This window comes from Balaenoptera musculus, chromosome 19, assembly GCF_009873245.2.
Source record: "Balaenoptera musculus isolate JJ_BM4_2016_0621 chromosome 19, mBalMus1.pri.v3, whole genome shotgun sequence".
Taxonomy (NCBI): domain Eukaryota; kingdom Metazoa; phylum Chordata; class Mammalia; order Artiodactyla; family Balaenopteridae; genus Balaenoptera; species Balaenoptera musculus.
Window position 1 is genome coordinate 31,211,387 of NC_045803.1, and position 27,056 is coordinate 31,238,442.

The 27,056-nt window shown below is 51.8% G+C and overlaps 1 protein-coding gene across 1 annotated transcript; it reads left to right on the top strand.

The window, feature by feature from the left end:
* The first annotated feature begins 1,033 nt into the window (after positions 1–1,033).
* On the top strand, positions 1,034–25,876 carry MMP2 (matrix metallopeptidase 2). Its single transcript, XM_036833804.1, has 13 exons — positions 1,034–1,520; positions 4,077–4,303; positions 5,210–5,358; positions 6,412–6,540; positions 6,760–6,933; positions 9,646–9,819; positions 10,674–10,847; positions 12,758–12,913; positions 14,157–14,292; positions 17,915–18,051; positions 19,065–19,224; positions 23,387–23,496; positions 24,970–25,876. The coding sequence occupies exons 1-13, from the start codon at positions 1,365–1,367 to the stop codon at positions 25,071–25,073; spliced, it is 1,986 nt and encodes a 661-aa protein (XP_036689699.1). The 5' UTR covers positions 1,034–1,364; the 3' UTR covers positions 25,074–25,876.
* The last annotated feature ends 1,180 nt before the right edge of the window (positions 25,877–27,056 follow it).

Genomic DNA, 27,056 nt, shown 5'->3' on the forward strand with positions numbered 1-27,056 from the left:
AGTCCCATCTCCTCACCCTCCCCCCTCACCCCCAGTTTTCAGATAGAGGGAACGTCCTTCTCCAGTGCATCTCGCTGTCCTTCATCTCTGGACCTTTGTAAATGTTGTTCCTTAGACTGTGCCTTCCACATCCCTCCCCCCACCCCAATACTCTCATGTCTTGTAGCTCTTCAGGTGTCAGCCCAGAAGTCCCTTCTTCCAGGGAGCCTTCCCTGACCACCTATACTAGTTTAGGGACTGAGGTCAGGTGTTCCCACACCTGCTGGAGTTCCCCATCACAGCTTAGCACCTAATGAATTCTCCTTCCTGAGGGAGGAAGGGGACATTCCTCAGGGACAGAGACCAGGATTGCTGGGTTTCCAAGTGTTTATCCAGCACCTAGCATTATGCCTGAGGCCAAGTAAATGCTTAAATAGTCATAGAAGGAAGAAAAGGAGGGGAAGGAGAAGGAAGGAAGGAAGGAAGGAAGAAAGGAAGGAAGGAAGGAAGGAAGGGAGGGAGGGAGGGCAGGGGGAGGGAGGAGGGAGGGGAGGAAGGAGGGAGGAGAGGAAGGAGGGGCCTTCACTTTGTTTCCATCTCTGTATCTCTTTCCATTTCTGCCAATCTCTCTCATCTCTCTGTCTCCACCTCTAATCATCTAAAATCTCTTTCTCTGACGATCTATAGGTGCAGCTGATCATCTGTTCCTGACCCTTCCTCCCCATCTCTGACCTACGCCCCTGGGAGTGCAGGCCGTCCGGCCCCCCTCCGCGTGTCCCTCCAAGAACCGCTGCTCTCCAGCCTCAGGACGTCAAGTGTCTAGAGTGGTCGCGCCAGATGTTTCCCAACAGAGGTTCCATAGGTTTTGCGCCCGGATTGGGGAGTAAAGGTTGGAAGGTCGCCACACTGATGGTTCTCGCAGAGGCCCAAAGCTCTGGCTGAGGGGAAAAGAGGCGGAGAAAGGAAAAGAAAGGAGAAAAGAGGAGGAGGGCGAGAGGGGGAATGGGGCGGAGAGGGGCGGGCCTGAGCGCTCCCCCTCCACCCGGCGCCGCACTGCCAGCGCCCTCCCAGCCCAGCCGGCCACATCTGGCGGCTGCCCTCCCTTGTTTCCGCTGCATCCAGACTTCCTCCGGCGGTGGCTGGAGCTACGCATCTGGGGCTTTAAACATACAAAGGCTTTGCCAGGACCGGCGAGAGCTGGCGGCGGCGGCGAGGGCTGGGGGCCGGACCATGCGCCGCTGAGCCGGGCAAAGCCGAGGAGACCGAGTGGAACAGCCCCTGGGGGCGCAGCGCTGCGCGGGGGAGCAGGCGCCAGCCAGGCGGCGACGCGGCCACACGCACCGAGCCAGCCACCCCCCGGGCGACGCGCGGGGCCCGGGAGCGCAATGACCGAGGCGCGAGTGGCTCGGGGCGCGCTGGCCGGCCCCCTGCGGGCGCTCTGCGTCCTGGGCTGCCTGTTGGGCCGCGCCACCGCCGCGCCGTCGCCCATCATCAAGTTTCCTGGAGATGTCGCCCCCAAAACGGACAAAGAGTTGGCTGTGGTGAGTTCCGAAGCGAGCCTCATCCAACCGAGTTTAGACAAACTTCGGAGGTGGAGGAAGGGCCACCCCTCCCCCCATCCCCACGGAGGGCACACAGCGTGGGGGAGGGGCTTCAGCAAACAGCACGGGGTGGTCTGGTTCGCAGGAGGAGGGGGTGGGGAGCTGTGGTAAGAAGAGAAGCCCAATTTGTTAACTTTCAGGACACAGCGGGGGGCGCGGGGGGGTGCTTTGGCAAACCGCTGGAATGGGCCCCCTTTGCAAATAACAAGGACATTGTCTAGTATCCGGGATTTGGCAAAGGGGGGCGGCTTTGTATACATCTCTTGGACACATCTGGGGGGTTGGCTAACGAGGCCGTTGGCCAGCATCCTGCTAGGCCTTTGGCAAAAATCCTAAAGGGGTCTCTTTTGCAAACGGTGGAGGATCCTTTAAACCCCTGTGGGACTTAGAGAAGAGGGGCCTTTGGCACACAATTTGGATAAGTTTTTGCACGCGTGAGGGTGGGAGCTCTGGGCAAAGCGGAACTTTGGCAAACGTCTGGGAACCTTTGGCACACATCTGGAGAGGGGCCTTGGACAAACCGCTCCCCGGGACCTTTTGGCAAGTATTGGGGTCAGGAGGGAAGAGGACAGCACTTTTTCCGATGGCTCAATGAGCAAGTTGGTCAAGGAGGGTCAAGGGTTGGACTTCAGAAAGTTTCCTCGAACTTCTCCAGAGGGGTCGGAGGACAGAAGGAGAGAATTGGCCTGCAGGGCGGAGGGAGGGGCGGCACGAGGGCCCTGGCGCGTGGGGCGGGGGCGGACCGAGGCCGGCTGGGGTCGGAGAGCGGCCAGGGAGCCCTCCCTCCTGGCGGGGCTCCGAGCTGCGGCTCAGATGTTGTTTTGCGAGCGCGTGCGCGCGCCTGGCCAGAGGGGCGTCCAGGCCACCACATTGCACAAGCAGAGATGGGGGCAGCTGAAGGGCACTCCCCCTCACCCTGTAAGCGCCTCGGGCTGGGGACCCCTCAAGATGTTCTTTCCAGCACACAAGACATCTGCCACGTTATTGCTTCAGCCACCTTAGAAAGCCCCTATTCTCCTTCAGTGTGGTCCCCAAACTGCCCAGGACAGGATCCTCGTGCCTCCTGGTTACCTGGGGGGCCCCTTCTCTGGATGTGACACCACCCCTGCCCCTTTTCCAGCATCTAGGTCTCTGCCTTCTCTGGACAAATGGGTTGGGAGACCTTACATTTTTAGGGGGCTATTTTTCTCAAGGGTCTGGAGGTGGTCTGCATAATGAGGGGGCTATGGCTGAGGGCGAGGGTGGAGCTTTGGAGCACTGACAAAGCTACCTGGGTCCCCATGCTTTCTACAGCATATGGAAGTCCATGTTGCCCAGAGGCAATGCAGTGGGGACGGGGGCTTGAGAAGCCAGGCTTTGAACTTAGTCTGCCTGGCCTCAAATCTGGGGGTGCACTAACCAACTGGCCTAGTAAATCTTGGGCAAGTGACTTAACTTCTCTCAGCTGCTTCTGCAAACTGAGGGCAATAATGGTACCTGTCTTGGGGTTCGAGGAGAGGTAATCTTAGACACTTTGAAGGGTACCTGGGACGTGGTAAGTGCTCAATAAGTATTAGTCATTATATTGTTATTATCATTATTATTATTATACCCTTTATTTCTTCTTTCCTAACTACCCTCTCAAACAAGGTTAGGGCCCCAGTAATGAGATCTCCTGGCTCCTCCCACCATTCCCATCACATATTTAATTTTTCACTTATTTGTGGTCCATCAGCCTCCCCACACTGGGATTTGAACCCTAGAGACTAGAAACATCTGTCGTGCTCACCACTTGACCCCCAGCACTAGCACCGGGCTTGGCACCTGGTACGTGTCAAAAAGTATTTGTTCAACAAATAAATGAGCTGATTGGTCCCGGATGCCCTGCAGGGGCCTGTCTGGTTTTGGCCTCCCTTTTGGGGCAGAGTCTGCTGCACAGGCCCTGAAGGACAGGACTGTTTTCTTCTGGGAAATGGCAGATTCAGGATTTGAACCCAGGACTGACTGCTGCTGGAACCCAGGCACATAACCCTTGAATCCCTTTAAAGAAAAGTGAGGAAAGTAATCCCTATGTCATCAGCAGTTTGGTGGATTAAAAGAGATGATGGAGGTAAAGAGGGGTGGTAGAGAGTTACAGTTCTAAGCCTGGGCTCTGGAGCCAGTTTGCTTGGGTCCAAATTCAGTTCTGCCATTTGTGAGCTGTGTGATCTTAGGCAAGTTTCTTAACCTCTCTGTGCTTTAGTTTCCTCCTGTATGATGGACTGTCTACATGATAGAGTTGCTGTGAGCATTCAGTGAGTTAACACAAGCTGACATTAGTGCCTGGGCACATAGTAAACACTCAACATGTGCTCCCAAGCCGTGCTCTCTACAGCTTTTATGTCACTCGGCTAGTGGGTGACAGAGCTGGTTTGGGAACCTGGGACTCCACCCAGTGCCCTTGGGTCCCTGACTCCTTTGATCAGTACTGTGCCATCCTGACGTGACTGCCTGTGCCGGGGTGCTTACTTCTTCCAGCAATACCTGAACACCTTCTATGGCTGCCCCAAGGAGAGTTGTAACCTGTTTGTGCTGAAGGACACGCTGAAGAAGATGCAGAAGTTCTTCGGGCTACCCCAGACAGGTGAACTGGACCAGAGCACCATCGAGACCATGCGGAAGCCGCGCTGCGGCAACCCCGATGTGGCCAACTACAACTTCTTCCCCCGCAAGCCCAAGTGGGACAAGAACCAGATCACCTACAGGTGCCGGGGCAGGGCTGTGGGAGGCAGGGCCCTGGGCCAAGGGACACCGCGTCTCATTGGGCGTTGCCTCCCCGCTCCAGGGACCCGGGAGTTATCTTGGGAGGACTTGGCCTCTTAAGGAGCTTGCATGCAGAATTCTTAGGACCTGGAATAAGACAGACCAGAACTTGAATCTCACGTTTACTGGCTGTGCGGCATTGGACTCCTTCCTTTTCAGCGCTCTGAGCCTTGGCTTTCCAATCTGCCACATGGGGTTAAAACGAAGCCTTACTTACGGCTTGGGAACTGGATCATATGTATAAAGGGCTTTCAGTGTCCAGCATGTAGTAAGAGTGTAATAAATGCTAGTCACTATTATTATCAGATGAGGTCACTGGGGCGGGTAAAGGGAACTTGATGATTGGTTGCTAATTGGGTTTTTTATTGTATTATAGAGTTGTTATAATTGGTTGTTAATTAGGCTGTGGGCTCTGTTCTGTACGGCTCATGTTGGACTCCAAGAATGAGATCTCTGTGCTGTGTCCCGTAATGCACTATTCACACCCCCATCCTTCTCCCTCAGCCAGAGGGAGGGAAGAGATGCCTGAGGCAGGGCCTGAAGATACAGGCTGACCTGAGGCACTGCCGGCCCTCAAGGCACTCTGGGCGGGCTCTTCTCCCAGAGAGCTCTACTCAACATGTACACACATTGTCTGCCTGTTCATCCACACTCACATGCACATGCTCATGCACACAGACTCGCACACCCCTCCCATGTATGCACACACTTGCATACACACACACCCTTGCACACTCACACACAATTGCATGTACAAACCCTTGCACGCATGCACACACACATGCATAGGTACACTCACGTTCCTTTGCACACCCGTACACACTCACGTGCACTTCTGCCACCTCCAGGATTATTGGCTACACCCCTGATCTGGACCCCGAGACAGTGGACGATGCCTTCGCTCGTGCCTTCCGAGTCTGGAGTGATGTGACTCCACTGCGGTTTTCTCGGCTCCATGACGGAGAAGCTGACATCATGATCAACTTTGGCCGCTGGGGTAGGCAGAAGAGGGGCCAGCGGGGGGTCAGTGCAGAGACAAGGGGGCGATCCGGACATTAGAGAGCCACAGGGGACTCCTTTCCAGCTTAGCTAGGAGGGCAGAAGATGCAGACACTGGAGAGCCGCATTGATGGGAAGGCAGTGACGTGACTCCCTGGAGGCGGTGTGAACCTGAAAACAAATGGCTCCACATCTCCTGTCCAATATGGTAGCCCCTGGATCCGTAGGGCTACTTACTTTTAAATTAGTTAAAATTAAATAAAATTTGAAATTCAGTTTCTCCGTCACACTAGTCAGATTTCAAGTGCTCAGTAGCCACATCAGACTGTTAAGTTAGACAGAGAATATTCCCATCATGGCAGGAAGTTCTATTGGATGACACTCAGAGACACTGAGGAACTCTAGATATGAGAGTGGGTCAGATGGACCAGTGTAGACATGAGAGTAAGTGGGATGGAACCCAGTGTCCAGGGCGCCATGTGTGTTGGGGTGGGAACACTGGCAGTAGTGTAGACACGAAGGTAGGCAGTGTAGACATTGTGAGTGGTATGTGATGAGGGTAAGTGGCACAGGCACAGGAGACAGTGTAGGCATGTGGCCCTGGGTGGCAAAGCGGTTATGAGGGTTAGTGTTATAGCCATTGGGGATAGTGTGACATGAAGGGAGGTGATACGGCTAAGAGAGAGCAGTGTGGACTTGAGGGTAGATGGTATAGACACTGTGGACAATGAGGGTGGGTGGTGAGGAGACTGGTATGGCAATGTAGGTATGTGGATAGCTGTAGTGTCATTGGCAGTAGTGTAGACAGTGAAGGTTGGTGGCAGAGATTCTGAAGGCTGTGTAGACTTGAGGGAGTAGTGTAGACCATAGGATGGTGACAATCAAGTCAGCAATACTCTAGACTCACTGTGTCCCCAGTCCTGGATAACCCAGCAGGACAAGGGAAGGGGACAGATGCTAGGTGGGCTAAAGGGCCCCAACCATGGATGGCATGTGCTTGGGTTTCAGTGCCCAGCGGGGTAGCTAGAAGCTGAGATCCAGTGTGTTTCAGAGCATGGAGATGGGTACCCTTTTGACGGCAAAGACGGGCTTCTGGCTCACGCCTTCGCCCCAGGCCCTGGCGTTGGGGGAGACTCTCACTTTGATGACGATGAGCTGTGGACCCTGGGAGAAGGGCAAGGTAAGAAAGTGACCATCCGCATGCCCAAGCCTCCTTGCCGGTCCTCTGCATGCCTCCCTGTCACCTAGCAACAAGGACTTTGGCTTCCCTGGCAACCGCGGACCCCTCCATCTGCTCAGATGGGAGGGGGAGGGAGGTCACACACCCCGGTGAGTCACAATCCTGGTCTGTAAAGAAAGGCCCGGAGAGGTTCACCCTCCACCCTGTGTGGCCCCTCAGTGGTCCGCGTGAAGTATGGGAACGCCGACGGGGAGTACTGCAAGTTCCCCTTCCTGTTCAGCGGCAAGGAGTACACCAGCTGCACGGACACGGGCCGCAGCGACGGCTTCCTCTGGTGTTCCACCACCTACAACTTCGACAAGGACGGCAAGTACGGCTTCTGCCCCCATGAAGGTGAGTGTCCTCCTGGCCCCAGGCCTCCACCTTCCCGGCCTCCACACTCCCCAGGCCTGGCACTGCCAGTCAACCAGTGTCCCCTCAACTTCCTTCAGGCCCCATGTCCTGATCTGAGCCATCACTGTGCCCCTCTCGTCTGTTCCATTATTCACTTAATACTTTCATTAAATCAATTCCTTTTTTTTCTTTAAGTTTTATCATTAGTAATAATATTTTTGAACTCACCAGTTTGATGCACTAATTATTTTTTTCTAACATGCGTTAGAGGAACTTAGAATGATTAAAATGCCCAGCGGATCTCTAGAGAACCACTCTCTACCCTCCAGCAGGATTGGAGGTTCAAGGGCATGAGGAGAGGCTTGGGGGTAGATGAGAAGCCTAGCAGTGGGATTGGGAGGCAAGACTCAGACACCAAGGCTGGTACCCAGCCTGGCTTGGGGATGCCAACCTGGGGAATTTCAGCCATCACTTCTGGTTCTGATTTGGACTCTGAGTATGTGTGTGGGTGTGTGTGTGGGTGTCTGGGAGGTGTTGCGTCTGCCTTTCTTGGTCTCCATCTGTCTTTGCTTGTGGCTGCATCTCTGTGTCTTGGCAAAGGCATTAGGTTTGACTCCGTATTTTTGTGTGCATTTTTGTCAGTGCTTGAGACAAGCTTCAGATATTTTGAAGCAATGTAGAGGGAAAAGTTTTTAAAAAGGGTGAGGGTATTGACATACACACTCAATCCTTTTTCATCTATCTATCCTTGACACACTTCATACAGAAATCATAAAAGGACAGCATACGTACTTCATACTCTATCAAGTCATCGTGTTTAATGATTCTAGAGATTGAAAGCTGAGAAAGTTTGGGGAAAAGGGGAGAAAGTCCAAAACCTTTTAAAATACTTTTTAAAAGTATTCACTATCCCATAAAGACTCCTTGATCTATAGATGCCTCTGTCTTCTTGGCTGTAATTTTACATGTTTGTGAATCTCTGTGACTTTATTGCAACTGAACCCTAAGCACCAGCCATGTTGAGAGAAGGAAAAAAACAAAAACCTAGTTAACTGTGTTCCTGTTTACGCTTTTGGTACCAAAGTGCACGCAATACTTTGTATTAAGTAAGAGTTCAAGGCATTGACCATCAGTAAGTCAGAAATATTTAAAACCAAAAATATTTAATGTATCTTGCATTTCCCAGTAGGGATTTGGATGGCGTTAACTCTCCCATGTGTCAACCCCGGTGTTTAGAACAGAATGTCTTGATAATAGAAGTGGAAACAGCTGGAATTCATAAGTTAGGGAAGGGTTTTTCCCTGCCCTGAACATTAGCCATTGATTTGGTCTTTAGCCAGATGCAAGTACGCACGACATGCACGTGTTTGGGTCTTGGGGCAGAGGTTCTGGTTACTCAGCCCCTCCTGACTGCTGAGTCAGCGTCTGCTTCTCTCCATCCCTTTGGGGGCAGGATCTGAGAGGAGATGGGGGCTTCCTGGGTGGTAGAAATGCAGCTGATGGAAGGCCGGAGGTGGAGACTGGCCTCCATTGAGGTTAACACCATCCTGCCCACCATGGATGATATATTTAACAATTGCCTTTCCCACTTTGAGGCCACCAAGGCATCTGGCCTCAGTGTTTCTTCCTCCATTCGTCCCCTTGTTCCTGGCGTTGCAGGAGAAGGTCACTTGGTTGGGGAGACGGGAGCAGTGAGGGAATGGGGCCCCAAGACCTGCGATGGGGGTGCCACGGACTGGGTCAATTCTGGCCATGGCGGAGTTAACGGGGGCTGGTGAGGTCACCTCTGGCGCCGTAGTGCACAGATGGTCCTTGTTATGCACTTGTGGTTTTGCTAGTTGGCAAATCCAAAGACACACAATTTTGTAGCTTTGGGGTGGATGAGGGTACGGAGGAGCAGGGGAAGAGCCCAAGACAGACAAGCCCAGACTCTTAATCCCACTGTCTCCCCTGAACTCTCCAGTCATGGCCCATGTCTTGGGGAGGTCAGAGTGGGAGCCTGGGGTGTGTCTTGAAAGGTCCCCCAAAACACCACCTCCCTGTCCTGCCCTCCTTCTCCTCTCCTCCTCCCTCCTGCAGGGACTGGAAAGGGCCTGGGGTTGAAAGGAGGTGAAGCCTTCTCTGTGTGCACGAGCGTGTGTGACAGAGTGAGGAAGGGAGAGATTGCGATTAAGTGTGTTTTGTAGTTTTCAGTTACAACCCTCATCCAGTTTTTCCGTTTATATGACCATGAGCAGTTCTGGAACCAGCTTCTGCAAACCTCAGTTTCCCGATCTATCAAATGGAGAGACTCTTGCCATCCTGCCCACCACGGATGACATATTTAGCCATCCGCAGGGATGTGGGCAACGACCAGGCAGAGCGGACAGTGCTCCTGGGGCTGGGGCAGGGATCTGAGGGCCCCACTGTGTGCCAGGTGTTAACTATTTTATTGCTGGTGTGGAGGGGCCGTCCATAACGTCCCAGGGGAAGGATGGGGTTGGCCGGGTAGGCAGGGGTAATTACCCCCTGGGAGCTCAGAGGAGCAGCAGTTTACCAGCCAGGATAGATGTTTTTTTTAACGTTTTACCAACGCTACAACTCCCCTGCTATGAGCGGGCAGGTGGGCAGCAAGCCAGCTCTGCGCCCATGCAGGTGCCCAGCGGATGCTCCCGTGGGCAGATGGGCGGTCTCCCTCACATTGGCACCCTCCCCCTCTCTCCTGCACCCCAGCCCTGTTCACCATGGGTGGCAACGCCGACGGACAGCCCTGCAAGTTCCCGTTCCGCTTCCAGGGTACATCCTATGACAGCTGCACCACCGAGGGCCGTACCGATGGCTACCGCTGGTGTGGCACCACCGAAGACTATGACCGCGACAAGAAGTACGGCTTCTGCCCCGAGACCGGTAGGTGTCACGCCTCTCCCTGTCCCTCGATAGCAAACCCACGGGAGCCCTGTCCCCACCTCCTTTCCCCAGGACCGGGGCGCTGGTCAGGGTGCTTAGCAGCTGGTCCAGCACGGACACCAAAATCAGGACAGACGCTGGGCGCCAGCAGCCAGTTCAGCTGAATCGGTTGGTGACGTCTAATGTCAGGTCCACCCAGGACCCTCTGAATGACTCGCACTCTCGCAGCCTCCCTGGCAATTGTCTCTTCCTCTCTCTGATCTCAAAGTCTCTATTGCCTGCCTTTCTTTGTCTTAGTCTATATCTCCTTTGGTCTCTGTTTTTCAATAAGGACTCCCTCCCTCCTTCCCTTCTTTTCTTCCTCGTTTCCTTCGGCAGACATTTGCTGAGTCCCTGCTCTCTGCAGGAGACACAGGTAGGTCTCCTGCGAGACCATGTGTGATGGAGCTCCCGGTCTCGGGAAATGTGTTGACACCCTCAGCTCTGCCCAGCCCCCTTTGCCTCTAGCCACTGTGGTCCCATCCATGGGAGGCTAATTAAAGCTCTGGAATCTGGCTGCCTGGGTTTGCATCCCAGCCCTGCCACTTCCTAGCAGCATGTGCCAGGCAAGTTACTTAATCTCTCTGAGCTCCAGTCACCCCATCCATGAAATGGGGGGTAACCTAGGGTCCCAACCACACAGGGTTGTTGGAGGGGGCCAAGGGGGTGAGCGTGTGTAAAGCACTTGACCACGTGCCCCGGACTGAGTGAGTTCTTAGTAAGCCTGGTTTTTTCATGTCCGCGTCATATCATTGCTCCCTGGCAGTGGCCCCAGACCCCTTGCTGCCCGCTGACCCATGTCCCTGACCCCACAGCCATGTCCACTGTGGGCGGGAACTCGGAAGGTGCCCCCTGTGTCTTCCCCTTCACCTTCCTGGGCAACAAGCACGAGAGCTGCACCAGCGCCGGCCGCAGCGATGGGAAGTTGTGGTGCGCGACCACGGCCAACTACGACGATGACCGCAAGTGGGGCTTCTGCCCCGACCAAGGTAGGAGCCCTGGCCATTGGGCAAAGACACTGCACACCCCGCCCCGCCCGCGACTGGGCTGGAAATCTTCCAGAGTCCCCACCCACCTCAGCCACAGACACTGCCCCCCAGACACCCACCTACCCTGGTAGAGACACTGCCCACAACAGACCCGCCCACTTGGCAGAGATGCTGTCCGTTCCTCGTGGAGACAGGGTCCCTGCCTTGACCTTGTTTCTCCGGGCAGCGACATGGCCTCCGAGATAAGACCCCGTCCATCCCAGTACCCGATTCCTGGGTGGGAACCAGCTTTCCCGAGGAGATGCTGCTTTTCCCTCCCACATCTGTACCCCTCCAGGTGGGGCTGTCAAACCCCAAAATGTCTCAATTCTGGGCACAGGGAACCCTGCCCCAGAGAGATGATTCTCCTGCGAGGCATTCTCACTCCAACAGAGAGCTGCCTTCAGGGAGCCAGGTGGGCAGAAGAGAGGAAAACAGGAGGAGCCTCGTCCTTGCTCTCCCCACCCTCCATGCAGCACGGGGAAGCGTCCGCAGCCCTCCTGCCCCATGGGCACCATCCTTTGCCAAGTTGTGAATGGAGGGGTCCTCGTCAGTGCTGGGTGTTGAAAACACAGCTACCTGGGACAGTTCTCTGCCCTCCAGGACTCACAGGCAGGAGCGAGAGAGTGACCAGGAGACAGGTCATGACCATACTGTGTGGTCACTGCAATGAATAGAATCCTTGGGGGGCACTGTGCCCACTCTAGGCTGCAGGGCCCAGTGTCATTGGGTTCAAGGCCCCAGATGGCCAGGTGAGAGTGCTGGTCCTGGGCCAGCCAGAATTAGGTCAGCCTCTCTTTAAGTTACTTTTCTTCTTTTTTACTCTCAATGAGATGGAACTTGGAGAACGCCAGCTGACAGAGGCTGGCCAAAGGAGTTTTTCTCATCCTCCACCAAGTGCCGTGCTAAGACATATCCTGATTTTACCTGCTGCAGTCTCTACCTAAAGGTGGGATTCTCCACCTGCCGGAGTGGTTTAAGACTCCAGAGCAGGTGTGGTGCACCTGGGGGGCTGTGTATTAGTGTCCTAGGGCCGCCATAACAGAGTACCGCCAACCAGGTGGCTTAAAACAACAGAAATTTATTCTCTTGCACTTCTGGAGTCATCTAGAAGTCTAAAATCAAGGTGTGGGTAAGGCCACATTCCCTCTAGAGGCTGTATCCCTACAATCTCTGCCTCTGTTGTTATTTGGCCATATATGTTCATCTCTAAGTATCTTCTTTTCTTATAAGGACACGGGTCACATTGGATTAAGGGTCCACCCTACTGCAGTATGGCTTCATTTTAACTTACATCTTAATTTATCTGCAAAGACTCTATTACCGAATAAGGTCATAGTCACAGGTACGTGGGGTTTGGAGGGATGCAATTCAACACACAACAGGGTGTGACAGTAGGGTTTGCCCACTGTCTGGCTTGAGCCTGGGCAACCACTGCAAGTGAGAATCTTTTTACTGCTTCCCCTGGAGCAGAAATGGTGGTCCCATGGGTTACCTCTTTGGAGACCCCGCAGAGCAGGTTTTGTCCTTAGTCTTTATATAGAGAAACAAAGAGCCAGGAAATAGGATTTTTAACAAATGGGACTCTACATAGAGGATTTGCCGATGCTACGTGCTCCCCTTTATAGCACACGTGCAGCCCACCTGGAAAGGGACAAGCGGACTTTGGTTGACTCTCCTTGAAAGCAATAGGCATGGTCTGTTAACCCCAGAGTTCTTGGGAGAAGGAAAAATCAGTACATGTCACCTCCACGCTCTCAGCCCCACCATGGGGATGACCTCAAATGTCGCCATCGCCAGGGCCAGGCCTGACTTCTCTCTCATCTCTCTCCCTATCTTTCTGTCCCCCCTCCCCTCCCTGCGGCCCTCAGGGTACAGCCTGTTCCTGGTGGCAGCCCATGAGTTTGGCCATGCAATGGGGCTGGAGCACTCAGAGGATCCCGGAGCCCTAATGGCCCCCATTTACACCTACACCAAGAACTTCCGCCTATCACATGATGACGTCAAGGGCATTCAAGAGCTCTATGGTAAGCCTCAGCTTGGGGTCCCCGGGGCAGGGGTCTGGGGAGGTCATGCCACTGGGGATGGAGGCCCAGGGGGTGGAACCATCCAGGTCCCATTTGTCTAGGACTGCAGGAGACAAGGGCAGGAGTGCTAACCTGGTCTGGGGGTGTCAGAGCAACTCTCCAAGGGGGCCCTTGGACAGCCCTTTCCTTTCCAAATAACACCAGTGTCTGTGCCCCACTTGGCTCCCCAGGGCCACGCTGTGAGGCAGGCGGGGCAGAAATGGGCTCTCCATTTTCTAGGCGGGTCAACTGAGGTCTGAGAAAGGTAACCCTCTGGCCCAAGATCAACCAGGTTTATGCATCCAAGTGAGGTTTAGAATCCAGGAGAATTAGCTAAACACAGGGTAGAGTTTCCCAGTGCCTGGAATGACCTTAGTGATACAGGGGTGCAAGTTTCTAGTCTTCCTAATGATTCTTCTATTTTAACGTGTAATAGGATCAATACAACTAGTACCTGAAACTAGGGATTTTATTTATATTAATGCTTACAGTGAGGCCAGAGTTTACAAAGTAACTCCATTTTAAAAAAAGAAAAGTAAATATATAATAGTACTGGTGGTACCTGGATAAAGCTGAAATCATGAAACTGGCTCTGGAGTGATGAAGTGTGGGGAACATTGGACTTGGGGAAGAACTGCAGTAGAGTGAGAGGCTGTGGGTTCGAGTGCTGCCTCTGCCACTCACCAGCTGCAAGAGATGGAGCCGGTCTTTACCTCTCTCAACTCAGTTTCTTCATCTCTAAACTGTGGCTGGTTATCCTAAGGAGTGAAGGAAGTGCCACACCCCCTGTGCGAGACACACGAGTATCCCCTCTGACCGCCGTGACTCTCTTGTGGGCTTACTAACATGAGCTTTGGGTTTAAATATTTGGGCAAGTCATATACAACCTTTCTGGGCCTCAGTTTCCTCATCTGTAAAATGGGGGTAATAATGATGCCTACCTCTTAGGGATGTAGACAGGACTGATTCTGAGGATGTCAGGGAAGAGCATTTGTAAAAGGCGAAGGGCCACGGGATTCTGGTTTCTGTTCAGTCTCCTCTCTCCAAGTCCAGGCCTCGTCCCCCGTCTTCCCTGGGCTGACACCGAGGCCAGAATACTATTCTTCTGATGCTTCGCAGGTTGGGTGGGCCAGCCTAGGGGCTCAGCCTGGTAAGGAGAACCCCTGGAGCTGGGGAGAGTCTGAGGTCAGGTGTCCTCCCCCAGGGGGCTCCCCTGACATTGACACTGGCACCGGCCCCACGCCCACACTGGGCCCCATCACTCCTGAGATCTGCAAACAGGACATCGTCTTTGATGGCATCTCTCAGATCCGTGGGGAGATCTTCTTCTTCAAGGACCGGTAAGTGCGGGATCTTACTTCTTGTCCTCCTTGCCCTCTGCCCCTTCTCCGTTATTCTCGTGCCCCCATCTCTTGCTCAAGGATCCCACTGTGGGCTTCACAGAATGGCCTGTATGAGACCATTTTTTGCTGCGTGTCAGATAGATCCTGGTGGCTACCCCAACAGGCATTTCTTGTGCCCTCTCCTAGTCTGTGGGTCTACTAGGTGCCTTGGCTTCGGGCTGCAGTTTGGGCTCAGGTCTGCTCTGCATGTCACTCATTCTCCTGGGATTAGCGGCTACTTGTGGCAGATGGCAGGAGCACAAGAGGCCAAATCAAACCACACAAGCACATTTAAAGCCTTCAGTCTCAGCATGTTTGAGAATATTCCACTGGCTCAAGCAAATCACATGGCCAAGCCCAATACCTACTCTAGGGGATGGTACTGCATAGTCATGTGACAACACACATGGATGTATACTTCTAAACTAGGGATGGAGGGAAGAATTAGGAACAATAATCCAGTCTACCACAGGCCTTCTCCTGGGATGGCCTTGACCTAAAATGTTCTATGTATGGGGAGCAAGTAACCACAGGGTAGAAAGAGGTGGTGTCCTTCGTGCTATAAATAAAGGCCCCGACTCAATCCATCAGGGCTGAGACTCACCCAACTATCCTAAAGGCAGGCAGAATCTAGGACTACATTAAAGGGTCCATCCATCATCCATCAATCCATTCATCTGTCTGTCCGTCATCCATCCATCCATTATCTGTCCATCCATCATCCATCGTCCATATCCATCATCAAGCCATTCATCATCCATCAATCTGTCCATCCATAGAGCATAATAGCTGAGAGAGTAGTTCTGGAGCCAGATTGCCTGGGTTAGAATGCTGGACCTGCTACTAACCAGTTGCATGATTATAGGCAAGTTAATTGTGTATCTCTTTTTAACCTCAATTTCCTCATCTCTAAAATGGGACTAATATTCCAACCTATCTCACAGGGCTGTTGTAAGGATTAGGTGAGCTTAGTGCTTAAAACAGTGCCTGACACAGACTAAGTGCATTCAAGTATACTAGCTGTTATTATCGACAAATAATTACTTGCCATCTACTGTGCCAAATCCTTTGATAGGCTTTGGGAACTGGGGGTGCGAGGTGTTGTTCTAGAGGTGGAGGGGCTGCTTAATGCCTGAATCGGTGTCCTCAAAAAGAGGTCAGTGGATCTCCCACACAGAAACCACCTAGAGTGTGAGGGTTAAACGTGTGGGTTTCTGTCCCCACCCTCAGGCCCTCTGACTGGAACCTCTGGGAATGGGTCCCAGGCATCTGCATTTAAGAGAATTTCCCCATGGGAATTCCCTGGCGGTCCAGTGGTTAGGACTCTGAGCTTTCACTGCCGAGGGCCTGGGTTCAATCCCTGGTAGGGGAACTAAGATCTCACAAGCCATGTGGCACATCCAAAAAAGAAAAAAAGAAAATTTCCCCAGTGATTCTGATGCACATTAAAGTTTGAGCACCCCCAGTCTGGTCTAGGGAACAGAGAATAGGGAATATTCTTTGGCTGCAAGAGACATTAGCAAAACGCTTTGTGGACACGTCCAAGTGAAGGAAAAGCTCTGCAGGTGAAGCAGCACTCAAGCGGAAACGTTGAAGGAGAAGCAGATGCGGATGGACGTGATGGGGCTGGCAGGGTGGGAGCGTGTTTGAGATGAGGGAACTGCAAGAACAAAGCTGTAGAGATGTCAAAGTTCCTGGCTTATCCCGGGAGAGCCTGGTGAGGCTGAAGATGTTCCAAAAACTCTTGTGAAGGGGCTCCTCTGCTCCAGGCACTGGGCTAGGTGCCGGGGGGCAGATGCCAGTAGGGAGAGAGAGGGCGAGAATACAGAGCGAGGTGAGACCCAAAACGCAATGAGAAGTCAGGTCCATCAGGCCATGAATGCCCAAACCAGGACATGTAACAACAGACGTCAGTGCTGTCCTGCAGCCCCCATTACAGGGCTGGGGAAGAAGTGAGCGCAGGGGCCCCATGCCCCAGCACCACCCTTGGTCTGGAGCACTTCTCCCTAAAGAAGCCCTGACCACACGTGCGGATCTGAGTACAGAGTTAGGAAAGGGTGCAGTGCCTAGGCCCAGGTCGGAGCCATCCCTGGCCTGACACATCACACTTTCTTTCAAAAGGAAGTTGATGAGTGTTTTAACGGGCTCCTTGAATTAATCAGTAAATATTTAAGCGCTGACCATATGCAGAAATTGGTGCTAGGCATTGTGGGGGACAAGAAAGGCAGTATTGTAGGATAATTAAACTCAGACTTTGGAGTCAGATGTGGATTTGAATCCTGGTAATTCCATTACCTCTCTGAGCGTCATTTGCCAAATAAGGATTGTGATACTTTCCTGTATCAGGATGTTTTGGCTGCAGAGTAACAGAGAATCCCAGCTCAAACCAGCTTAAACAATGGAAAGAAATTACTCCCACGTGGTACGAAGTCCAGGGGTAGGGCTGCCTCCAGGGGCAGAAAGAGGGTCACTGATTCAATGATGTCTTTGTCCACTGCTGTCCTTGGCATTGACTTCATCCTAAGGCTGGGTCCCTCAGGGTCACACAATGGCTGCCAGTGGCAACTGGGGCTATAAACTTCCTTGCAAACATCCAGCAGAAAAGAAAGAGAGAGACAGATCTCCAGATGTGAAATATAAGTGTATGTGTTCAATCTTATTGTGCCAACATAGGACATATGGCCACTGCTGAATCAATAACAGTTGCCAGGGAATGCTTAGCTCCGATAGGCTTAGATCAGTGGTTCTCAAACTTTGGCATGCATTAGAATCATCTGGAAGGCTCTTAAGACACAGATTACTGGGCCCCAAGCCCAGAGAGTCTGATTCATGGGTCCTGAGTGGGGCCCAATAATTTGCATTTCTAATGAGTTCCAGGTGTTGGTCTGGAGATCACACTTTGAGAACCGGTAGCTTAAACTCATCAGAATGGGGATTGGGTCCACCTATAGGAAAGGAGGGGCCATAAATGTGGGAATTTTGTGAGGAAGGATGATAGGGAAATAAGATAATAGATGCTGGGTAGACCACTGAGAGTGCATATTATCTTATAATATTGACATTGAAGTTGACATTTTACAGGCCACATAAAGTGCTTGGCACTTAGTAGGCCCTCAATAAACAATGGCTCTTTACTACTCCTGCCAAAGTGCCTGAATCCATCATTTCAGTTCAGGAAATACTTTTGAGCGCCATCGGCCTCTGCCTGAATTGGCTTTGAATCTGACAGGAAAGATAAGACACTTAAAAAAACAATCAAACTACTCTTCTGGGCACTCAGTGTTGATGATTTTGAGAGGCTCAGAGGAGGGAGAACACAGTAAGGGACAGAAGTAGTTAAGGAAGGCTTCCTGGAGGAGGGAGCAGGAGGGCAAGCAAAAGGTTGCTTCTCAGCCCTGGCATCTTGCAGAGGGGGGCTCTGCCCATTCTCCAGTCCTTCTCCACCCTTTCTTTGATCTTACCTCACCCCCTCCCAGGGAATCATCCAGGGATGTTTCTGAGAGGGCTTATAGAGGCATGTGCGGTTACAACTGCAGAGTGACTGAAGGTGTGGTTTCCTGTGCCCCCTTCCCCTACCCAGGTTCATTTGGCGAACAGTGACACCACGTGACAAGCCCATGGGGCCCCTGCTGGTGGCCACATTCTGGCCTGAGCTCCCGGAAAAGATCGATGCTGTATACGAGGCCCCACAGGAGGAGAAGGCTGTGTTCTTTGCAGGTGTGTGGGAGGGGAGCTGCCCGGCCCTCGGCCCCGGGCGGCACTGCACCGTGATTCCTGTGCACTGGCGGCTGCTCCCTGTCCTTTACGGATCCACTCTTTCAACCATCATCTGGGAGATGGGTTCAGACACCCAGCGTCAACTAGCCTTGGCCCACAGAACGACCATTTCAATAACCTTTTAATTCCTTTTCAATCCTTCTGATTCCTTTTCCAGAGGGAAAATGACACTTTAGTTCTGGTGTCTTTAACACCTTCCTAATGCTAGTGCCTTTGGCAGATGACAATTTTAATTAGAAATTTTTAAACACCTATTTGTTTTCATTTTTAATGTTTAAATTTATTTCTATAGACTTCAAAATGAATTCCTTCAAAGCAAAACGTTAATTCAAGAGTTAAGTAATACAAGGAGTCTCTATGAGTGGTAAAAATCATCGAGGTAGGGTCATATGGGTAACATTTGGGAAACCCTGCTCATTTAGTCTTTATTCGAGCACCTATCATGTGCCAGAGATGCAGCCCCTGCTCTCAGGAAGCTCATGAACTAGTGGGGGAGACAGAAAACCAGGCTGTTATGAGGGGGCGCAGGAAGGGCTGCGGTGGAGGCCCAGGGGTGGCTTCCTGGGGGCGCTGAAGCACCACGGGTGCATGTTCCACCAGCCGGCTTCCCAGCTCCTCCATCCCAGAGTGATCAGGGCAGCTGCTGGCTCACAGGGGACCTTTGTGCAACTTTGAAAAAGGTGCCTCTTCACAACGGGTGTGGCACTTAGAGTCTCTGTCTTGGTGAGTGGAGCCAGGCTAGAACTCACTCCCACTTACCTTCTTGGCCAGGGACCTTCCATAACCAGCTTGTAAAACCTTATATGTGGACCCTGATTCCGGACACTGAATCCGGAACTGAGCAGAACTTGTGTCCCTGCTGAGAAAGGCCACAGTGGGGTCCCTGGCAGATGGATGGTGGGAGGAGCAGCCTCCAGCACCTGCCACCAGCCCACCCTCTTCTTCCACCCCAGGGAATGAATACTGGATCTATTCAGCCAGCACCCTGGAGCGAGGGTACCCCAAGCCACTGACCAGCCTGGGGCTTCCCCCTGATGTCCAAAAAGTGGATGCTGCCTTTAACTGGAGCAAGAACAAGAAGACGTACATCTTCGCTGGAGACAAGTTCTGGAGGTAAGGGAGGGCGGAGCGAAGGAGAGCAGCACCTCCAGCTGCATGGACGGAGAGAAGACACTGGCTTTGAGCCTCCTGGGTTAAGTTTGGAGGCTGGTGGACCATGGATGTCCCCTCTCTGCTCTCTAATCTGCCAGGGCTATGGGCCCTCTGAAAAGTCACCAAAGGGTGAACTATTCTTGGGCACATTACTGGTACAATTCTGGTTAGATCCTCCTTTCCCTTCTCAGAAGTCTTTGGATTGGGCCCATGTCCGTCTGGTCTGGAGCCCCATATTTTAGAGTGAATCACTGAAGAAGGGAGTGATAAAAATAAAGATAATAGCTGCTACTCTGATGCTATGTGCCAGACACCATTCCAAAGGCTTTGTGAGGTGGATATTATTATTACTATTCCTCCCATTTTACTGGTGAAGAAAGGGGTTCAGAGAGGTTAAGTGTCTAGCTTAAAGTCACACAGCCAAGTAGTGGCAGGCTGGGATTTAAACCCTGGAATTCTGGCTCCCAGAGAACATTCTTCACTTTTCTACACTGTACCTGAGATAGTGGGGTCCCAAGAGACGGGGGTGGTGGAGGCAGGGATGGCAGATGGCAAACATAGGATGAAAACTGAGACGGGTGTCCAGTGGAGCCAGCATCCAAATCCGGCCTCATTGAAAACAGCGGCACCCTCTGGCCCATCTGCCACAGGCTCAGTAGCTGTGGGCACAGGCTGGCCGGGGGCCAGTGTGGAAGCAGGTAGCTCTCTGCTCCAGCTCATCCAAAGGGAAGGGTCTGATTCTGAGAGGCCACAGTCAGGCCTGAGGGTCAGGGAGCCTGATCTCCAGGAAAGGTTAGTGAGAGGCAGCCTGGACCTCAGGAGTTTGATTTTAAATCTTCACATTTCCTAGATGAGGAATCTGAGACCCATAGAAATGAACCAACTTGTCTAAGTTATTTATAGGCAAGTGTGTTGGCCACAGATTATAGGATTATAACCGCTTCTTCTGGCTTCTAACCCTGGGCCCCCTGCACTGTACCCTCAGGGTCATTGGGTTGGTGGGGGAGGGGTGGTCTTCCTCCTTCCCTCCTAGCGTCCCCATGTTTCCTCCCGTGGCTGCATCTGGACCTTTGTCTGCCACCCCTGGAACAATCCTGCTTCCCTCCCAAGGCCTCTCTCCTCCTGTCTCCTCCCCACCACCCGCCCCCAGCTGCCCTGCATTCAGGAGCTGTTTATGACCCAGGCTGCCGTGGCAGGGTGGAATTCCAGACATATTGCTAAGATACTTAGCAACTTAAGCTGATTGATATCTCAAGCCTCAAGAAAGGAAACAGTCAGCCAGGAAACCACGGAGCGGGCACTCTGCCCACAGGCTCCGGAACACTCCCAGGCACGCGCACGTACTGTGGAAAGGCATCTCGGCACAGTAGGCACTCCGAATCTCCAGATCTTAGAATCATGCACAGCAAGAGGCCCAGCCTCACAGAGCAGAATCATAGAACCCTTGTCTTTGAATCATGGTGTTGAAAGGACATTTATAATCACCCTCCAGCACATACTGTGAATGTAAACATATGAGAATAGACGTGTCCATGCGTAATCATGAGTGTATAGTGTGTGTGTGTGTGCGCATGCACACGCGCGCGCGCACACACACACACACACACACACACACACACACACACACTGATGCTCACGCTGTGGTGGTACCTTGCTGGGTTTTGGGCAGAGTTATCTGCTTCCCAGTCCTTTTCCACAGCAAGCCCACCTCACAAAGCCTGGATCTGGGATGGACAGCCTGCTCTACAGAGGAAGTTCTGTGAATCTTCCTTAAAAGCAGCAGAACTGAAACATCTATTGGAGGATCTGGGCGGGGTTTCCAAAGGAGACAGATCTTTTTCCCACGAGAGGTAGTTAATGAGCTTGAGACACTGGTCCTGGTGGAGTTTGCCGGTGCCCAGGCCTCCTTTCTGGAGAAGGAGAGAGCGCTCCAGAATGACAGAGGACGAGCAGCTGCTTCCAGATTGGGCAAACCCTAGGTCATGCCAGGGAGTGCTCAGCCCTTGCTTCTAGAAGCTTCCACTAAACCCACAATAATATATTCAATATCTCCTATGTGCCAGGCAATTACCTAGGTGCTGGAAGACAGTGGTCAAGAAATAGTCACTCTCTGCCTGGTGAAACTTACAATATCGTGAGGGGAAGAGATATAAACACATACAAATAAAATAGTGATGGCTCTTGTGACGGGACCTGTACCCACATCCCAGGGCTGTGCATTTCACCTGTATTTCTCATTTAAGGTAGATGCTATCATTAGCTCCCTTTTCTAAGTATAGAAACTGAGGCTGAAGTGCCTCAAGGATATACCTTTGAAAAAGCTCGGACACAAATGTCTGTGTCCTTAACACCTGCTCTGCACTGCAGTTCTGCAGCCAGAGGGGAGAAGTTCAGAGGGTCACAGAGAAGCCTTTCAAAAGAGTGTACCAGGGAGCAGGAAACACTGTAGGAGGAGGCTCTGGGGACAGAGAGGAATGTGAAGAGGCGTGGTCCTGTTCAGAGCCAACATGTTCTGATGGCTCCATGCTGTATTCTTCCTGGAGGAAAAGAACTTGGAAGCAAATTGGTTCACTTCTCCGAGCCTCAGTTTCCTCATCCATCAAATGGGGTTGCTTCCTGCTGTCCCTACCTTCCGTGGATAGAGTGAGAAAGAAATGAGGGCAAGTTCAAGGACACATAGCTCTCAGCCATCATCACTCTAGAGAATGTAGTTTGGGAGGTCAGTGCAGGTGACATGGATGGACTGCTAGAATTTTGAGCTGGGAAACTTGGTTTTGGTACCCCAGGTCGTGAGGAAGCATGCTAGGTTTGGCAAGAAGAAGTCTCATGACAGAACTGGGATTAGGAAGGCTTTTCTGGCAGTTCTGAGGGTGATGGGCAGAGGGGGAAGACCCCTGTAGAAGGGGGCTCAGAGAGGAAGCTGTTTTTTGGCATCTGGGGCGGAGGTGGTCAGGCTGGCCGTGGGGAAGAAGAGAGTCAGCTATGAGGCTGATGCTTGGCTGTCACTGGGATGGCATTCAAACACAGATCCATCTAGAAAATCAGCATCATGAGGGCAAGACTTTATCTTGTTGATTACAATATCCACAGCGACATAGTGGGAGCTCATTAAATATTTACAGAATAATAAATATATTGAGTGTAAGTGGAGAAGCAATGGAATCAAAATAACCCCAGCGTTTAAAAAGTTCTCCCGCCAAATTAAAAAGACACAGATGTCGCTAGCCAGAAAGAAGAATACGCCAACTAATACTCAAGGTATTTACACAAATTAAAGGCAGAGCCCAAGATAACGACTTGCCCTGAGAACTGCGATTGGGACTGAGGTGGCAGGAAGTCACCCTGTGACTGACAGGGCTTGGATTCACACACCACCTTGTACTGTAACGTCACTGTCCCAGCCAAGATCATCGCCCAGTATGTGGACTGTCAACTCCACTTGACAGATGAAGAAGCAGTATTTGTCCAAGCTGAGCCGTGAAGGGCAGTGATGGGGCAGGACCCTGTCTCTGGGCTCCTGGGCCAGTGCTGTTTGTACTGCAGCAGGGATCAGAGTTTGTAAGGGAACTAACATTTCCCAGATACCTACCCAGTACCAGATAATGGGATAGGCACTTTGCATGTTTTACTCTGTTTCACATATATGTTAATTAAATACATTAAATTAAATATAACCCATTTTACAGATGGTAAAACTGAGGCTCAGAGAGCAGTTTGCTGCTCTGAGCCAGACAGGCCTGGGTTGGACTCCCACTTAGAAACTGGGTGCCCTTTTTAAGCCTCTGGTCTGTAAAATGGGTATTATGGTAGTGACTATGTCGTAGGGTTGTCGAAAGGATTGAGAAAGTATATGGAAGGTGGGTAACACGCTGCTTAAATGTGAGCAGTAATCACAAGATTGTTTTCATGGGACTATCCAAAGTCACCCAATTAGTGAGTAGGGGAATTAAGATTCACCCAGGTCTGACTCCCTGCCCCTCAGCTCTGGTCAGTGGCCTCCCTGAAGGGCTAGGTCTGGCTTCCCAGGCTCACCCAGGAGCCATCATCCTGACCCTCCCATCAGGTTGGGGAAGGGCTGGCCTTTAGGGATTCCCACAGGTTCACCATGGCCATTTCCTTGCAGATACAATGAGGTGAAGAAGAAAATGGATCCCGGCTTCCCCAAGCTCATCGCAGATGCCTGGAACGCCATCCCTGATAACCTGGATGCCGTGGTGGACCTGCAGGGCGGGGGTGAGCTGCCCAGGCCTCTGTCCACTTTCTAGGACTCCCTGCCCCCAGCCAGGACCCTGCTTCTCGCAAGCACACACTCCCTTATTGTGCAGGAAAGCATGCGGCGCCCCGGGAAAACAAACCAGCCCCTTCAACCCAGTGCTGGGAAGGCATCCAGACCCCTGGCCTCTGCTCACTCAGCTGGCTCCAGGCAATAAGGCCCAGAAAGGCCCCTCACAGCTGCAGAGCCTGGAGCCAGGGAGCAGGGAGGGCGGGAGGCCTGCTGGGAGCGAGAAACCTGGGCTCAGTGCCCTGGATTCATTCTGGGGTTTGATCCAGGCCCTTTTGGGTTCTGCAGGAGGCCTTGTGACTGCTTCCCATTAGCAGAAGGATGGCTCCATTTGAGACAGCACAAACTTTGTTAGGCCCTGCTGCTGAGGTGGCAGAGATATCCCATCGGCTCAAATTGTCCCTGGTCCCTTGCTGAATGAAATACCAAACCAGCGAGGGATAGAGTTTGGAGTTTGGAAACCATATTCCTGAGGAGGCTTCTGGGAGGTCCCTAGGGCCCTGGAAATGAGTCCAGTTTGGCTTTTTAGAGGAGATTTCAATTAAATTTCACAAAGACGCTTCTTGAGTTCCTATCACACGCTAAGCACATGGCCCTGACCTCCAGGGGCTAAAGGTCTTACATGTCCAGGAAAAAGCAGGATACAATCAGGTGCTAGGTTAAAGATTATCTTCAGAAATAAACATCTATTGAGCACCTACTATATGCCAGGGTTCGAAAGGAAGAAAATGAGATCATATATGTCAGAAGTAAGAAATTCCAAAGCCCACAGGGGCCAAGCTGGTGGCATGAATAAGTGAAGCAGGCAAGGCAGACAGTAGGGAGTGGTGGGGTCTGTGGAGCACCAGAGAGCACATGGCTCATTTTCAGGGGACAGTTGCTTCTTGGCTTCTGGCGATCTCTGCCCTGCAAGGAAAGGGGAGCAGTGTTATTAGCTATTCTAACTCTTTTAAAAGGAAGTGAGAAATCTGTATTTTCATATGAAATTTCCAGATGTTTACATGTTGGCCAGTTATTCAAAACAAAACAAAACAAAAAACTTGTGTGAACTAAATAAAACCAATCTGTGGGCCCGATGGGGCTAGCAGCCTGCTGGTTTGCCACCTCTGGAAAAGGAAAGTGCCTAGTTTGGAGCTTGTGCTCAGTGGAGTTCTGTTATTTATCTTAATTATAGCATATATCATCTCATTTAATCCTCAGAAGCCTTAAGAGGTGGTATCGTTATCCACATCTTAAAGATGAAGAAACAGACTCAGAGAGCATAATTCCACAGCCGTTTCCCTTCTTCCAGCCTCACAGGGGTCTCCTGTGATTTAAAAGCTTCTTCCCTATGGCAGGCAGACTTGTAAAGCTCTCAGGAACCTTCCCTGTGCCGTAATGCCTGAGGATGGGTTGGTCACAGCCTCTTCTCTTTCTCATCCCAGGTCACAGCTACTTCTTCAAGGGCGCGTATTACCTGAAGTTGGAGAACCAAAGTCTGAAGAGCGTGAAGTTCGGAAGCATCAAATCCGACTGGCTGGGCTGCTGAGCTGGCTCTGCCTCCCCCAGGGCCTGCCTCTCTATCACTTTCTGCACACCGGGCCCTGAGCACCAGGGAAGGACCCGGATGGGCCTGGCAGCCCTCAGCTCTGTAGTTAATCAGCATTCTCACTCCCACCTGGTAACTTAAGAAACCACAGAGTGGCTCTGCCCTGTGCTCCAAGAAAGGTGCTGATTGTACCCCTCCCAGGTGCCCCTCCCCCTCCACACCTCACCAGCCCTCCAGAGCCACCCCCAAAGAGATGCTTTGATATTCTCAATGCAGCCCTGTCTTGGGCTGCCCTGGTGCTGCCACACTTCAGGCTCTTCTCCTGCCACAACCTTCTGTGGCTTTACAGCACCCTTGGAGCCAACAGAGACTGTCTGAAGAGGGCACTGGTGGCCCGACAGCCTGGCCTGGCATGGGGCAGTGGGAGAGGGGCACGGCCCGGTGGCCACCCCAGACACCTGGCCTTCTCACTGCTGGCTGCCTTAGAACCGTCCCTACATTAGCAGTTTGCTTTGTATGCACTTTGTTTTTTTTGTTCTGATCTTTTTTATTTTTCCACTTTGAAATTGCATTTCCTGACAGAAGGACTCAGGTTGTCTGAAGTCACTGCACGATGCATCTCAGCCCACGTAGTGATGGTCCCCCTGGTCACTCGATTTAGTGTGTCCCTCCTCTGTCACTTACTCCACTGGATGGAGGAAAACCAAACCCTGGCTCCTCGCCCAGCTCTCCCCTCCTCTCCCTTCAGCAGTTTCCCCGTGGGAAAAACCAACGAGTATGAATAAAGACACCGATTGAGTGGCCGTGTTGGCCGGCTGTTTTAGCAGAGCCTAGAGAGGGGCCCCAGCCCCAGCCAGAAGAGGAAACTTAGAAAGTCTAAATCTCTGCTCCCTGCAGCGTACAGGTAACATCTGCTGGAAAGGTCACAGATGCCCAAATAAACAGCAAGAGACTCAGGGTGGGTGAGCTGGAGTCCCTCTGTCCTGTGGCAAGAGCCCTGGAACAGCAGCGTTTCTGTTATTTAATTGCAGGGCCTTGTTCAAGGTTTCCTCCCTTCCTGAGTCTCAGTTTCTTCGTTGACAATAACACCAATTCTAATACTAATAACGGTGAACAACAGTAATACCCCTTCCATTAATAGAATGCTTACTATATGCCAGGCACTTCACATGCATCACTTCATTTAAGCTTTATAGCAACCTAAAGAAGGGAGAATATTAGTCAACTTTTATTGATAAGGAAACTAAGGCTTGGAGAAAAGTGATTTTCCCAGGATACCATAGATATTGGGTAACATCCTGAGTCAAGGCCAAAGATGACCTAGAGAAGGAGCTTTAGCCGGAAGCTGAGTATCTCCCTCAGCAGCATTAACCTCCACCTCCCCCAAAACCCTCTAAGTAAACTCAGCTAAGGGAGAAATGTGTGTGCTTTCTAAACACAGCTTCTATTAATGATAAGCTCCTTACCTTCCTCCCCAGCAGATTGCTCATTTTTAATCCCTTCCTATATAGAAATTCTGGAGCTGCTACAGAACAGAAACTTAAGGCCTGGGGTTATTTCAGAGGCCCTTTCTGGCTCTGATAGACTATTACTTCAGGCCTCTCATGGTGGGGCTGGTAGGGAAGGGGATGAGGAGTGGACAGGTCTCTCTGGAGGTGACCTTGGTGGAGTCCTCTTTTCTCCTGTGGCCTGCCCAATCGCTCAGGTCCTTGAGGGCTCTGGAGAGACTGCCTTCTGTGCTAAAGAGCCACAAGGGTCTGCCACCCTCTACTTGAAGACCCCAAAGCTGGGGCACTTTATATCACGGCTGTAATATGTTGTTATTAAGGTTCTCTGTTAAATACTGAGAAAATTCAGCTGCTCCACTGCGTAATACCTAAAAGGTGCCATTTCTTGAGTGCTTTTCTATGAACACTACACATGCGTTATTTTACTTAATTGATACTACTGGGTTGGCCAAAAAGTTCGTTCGGGCTTTTCTGT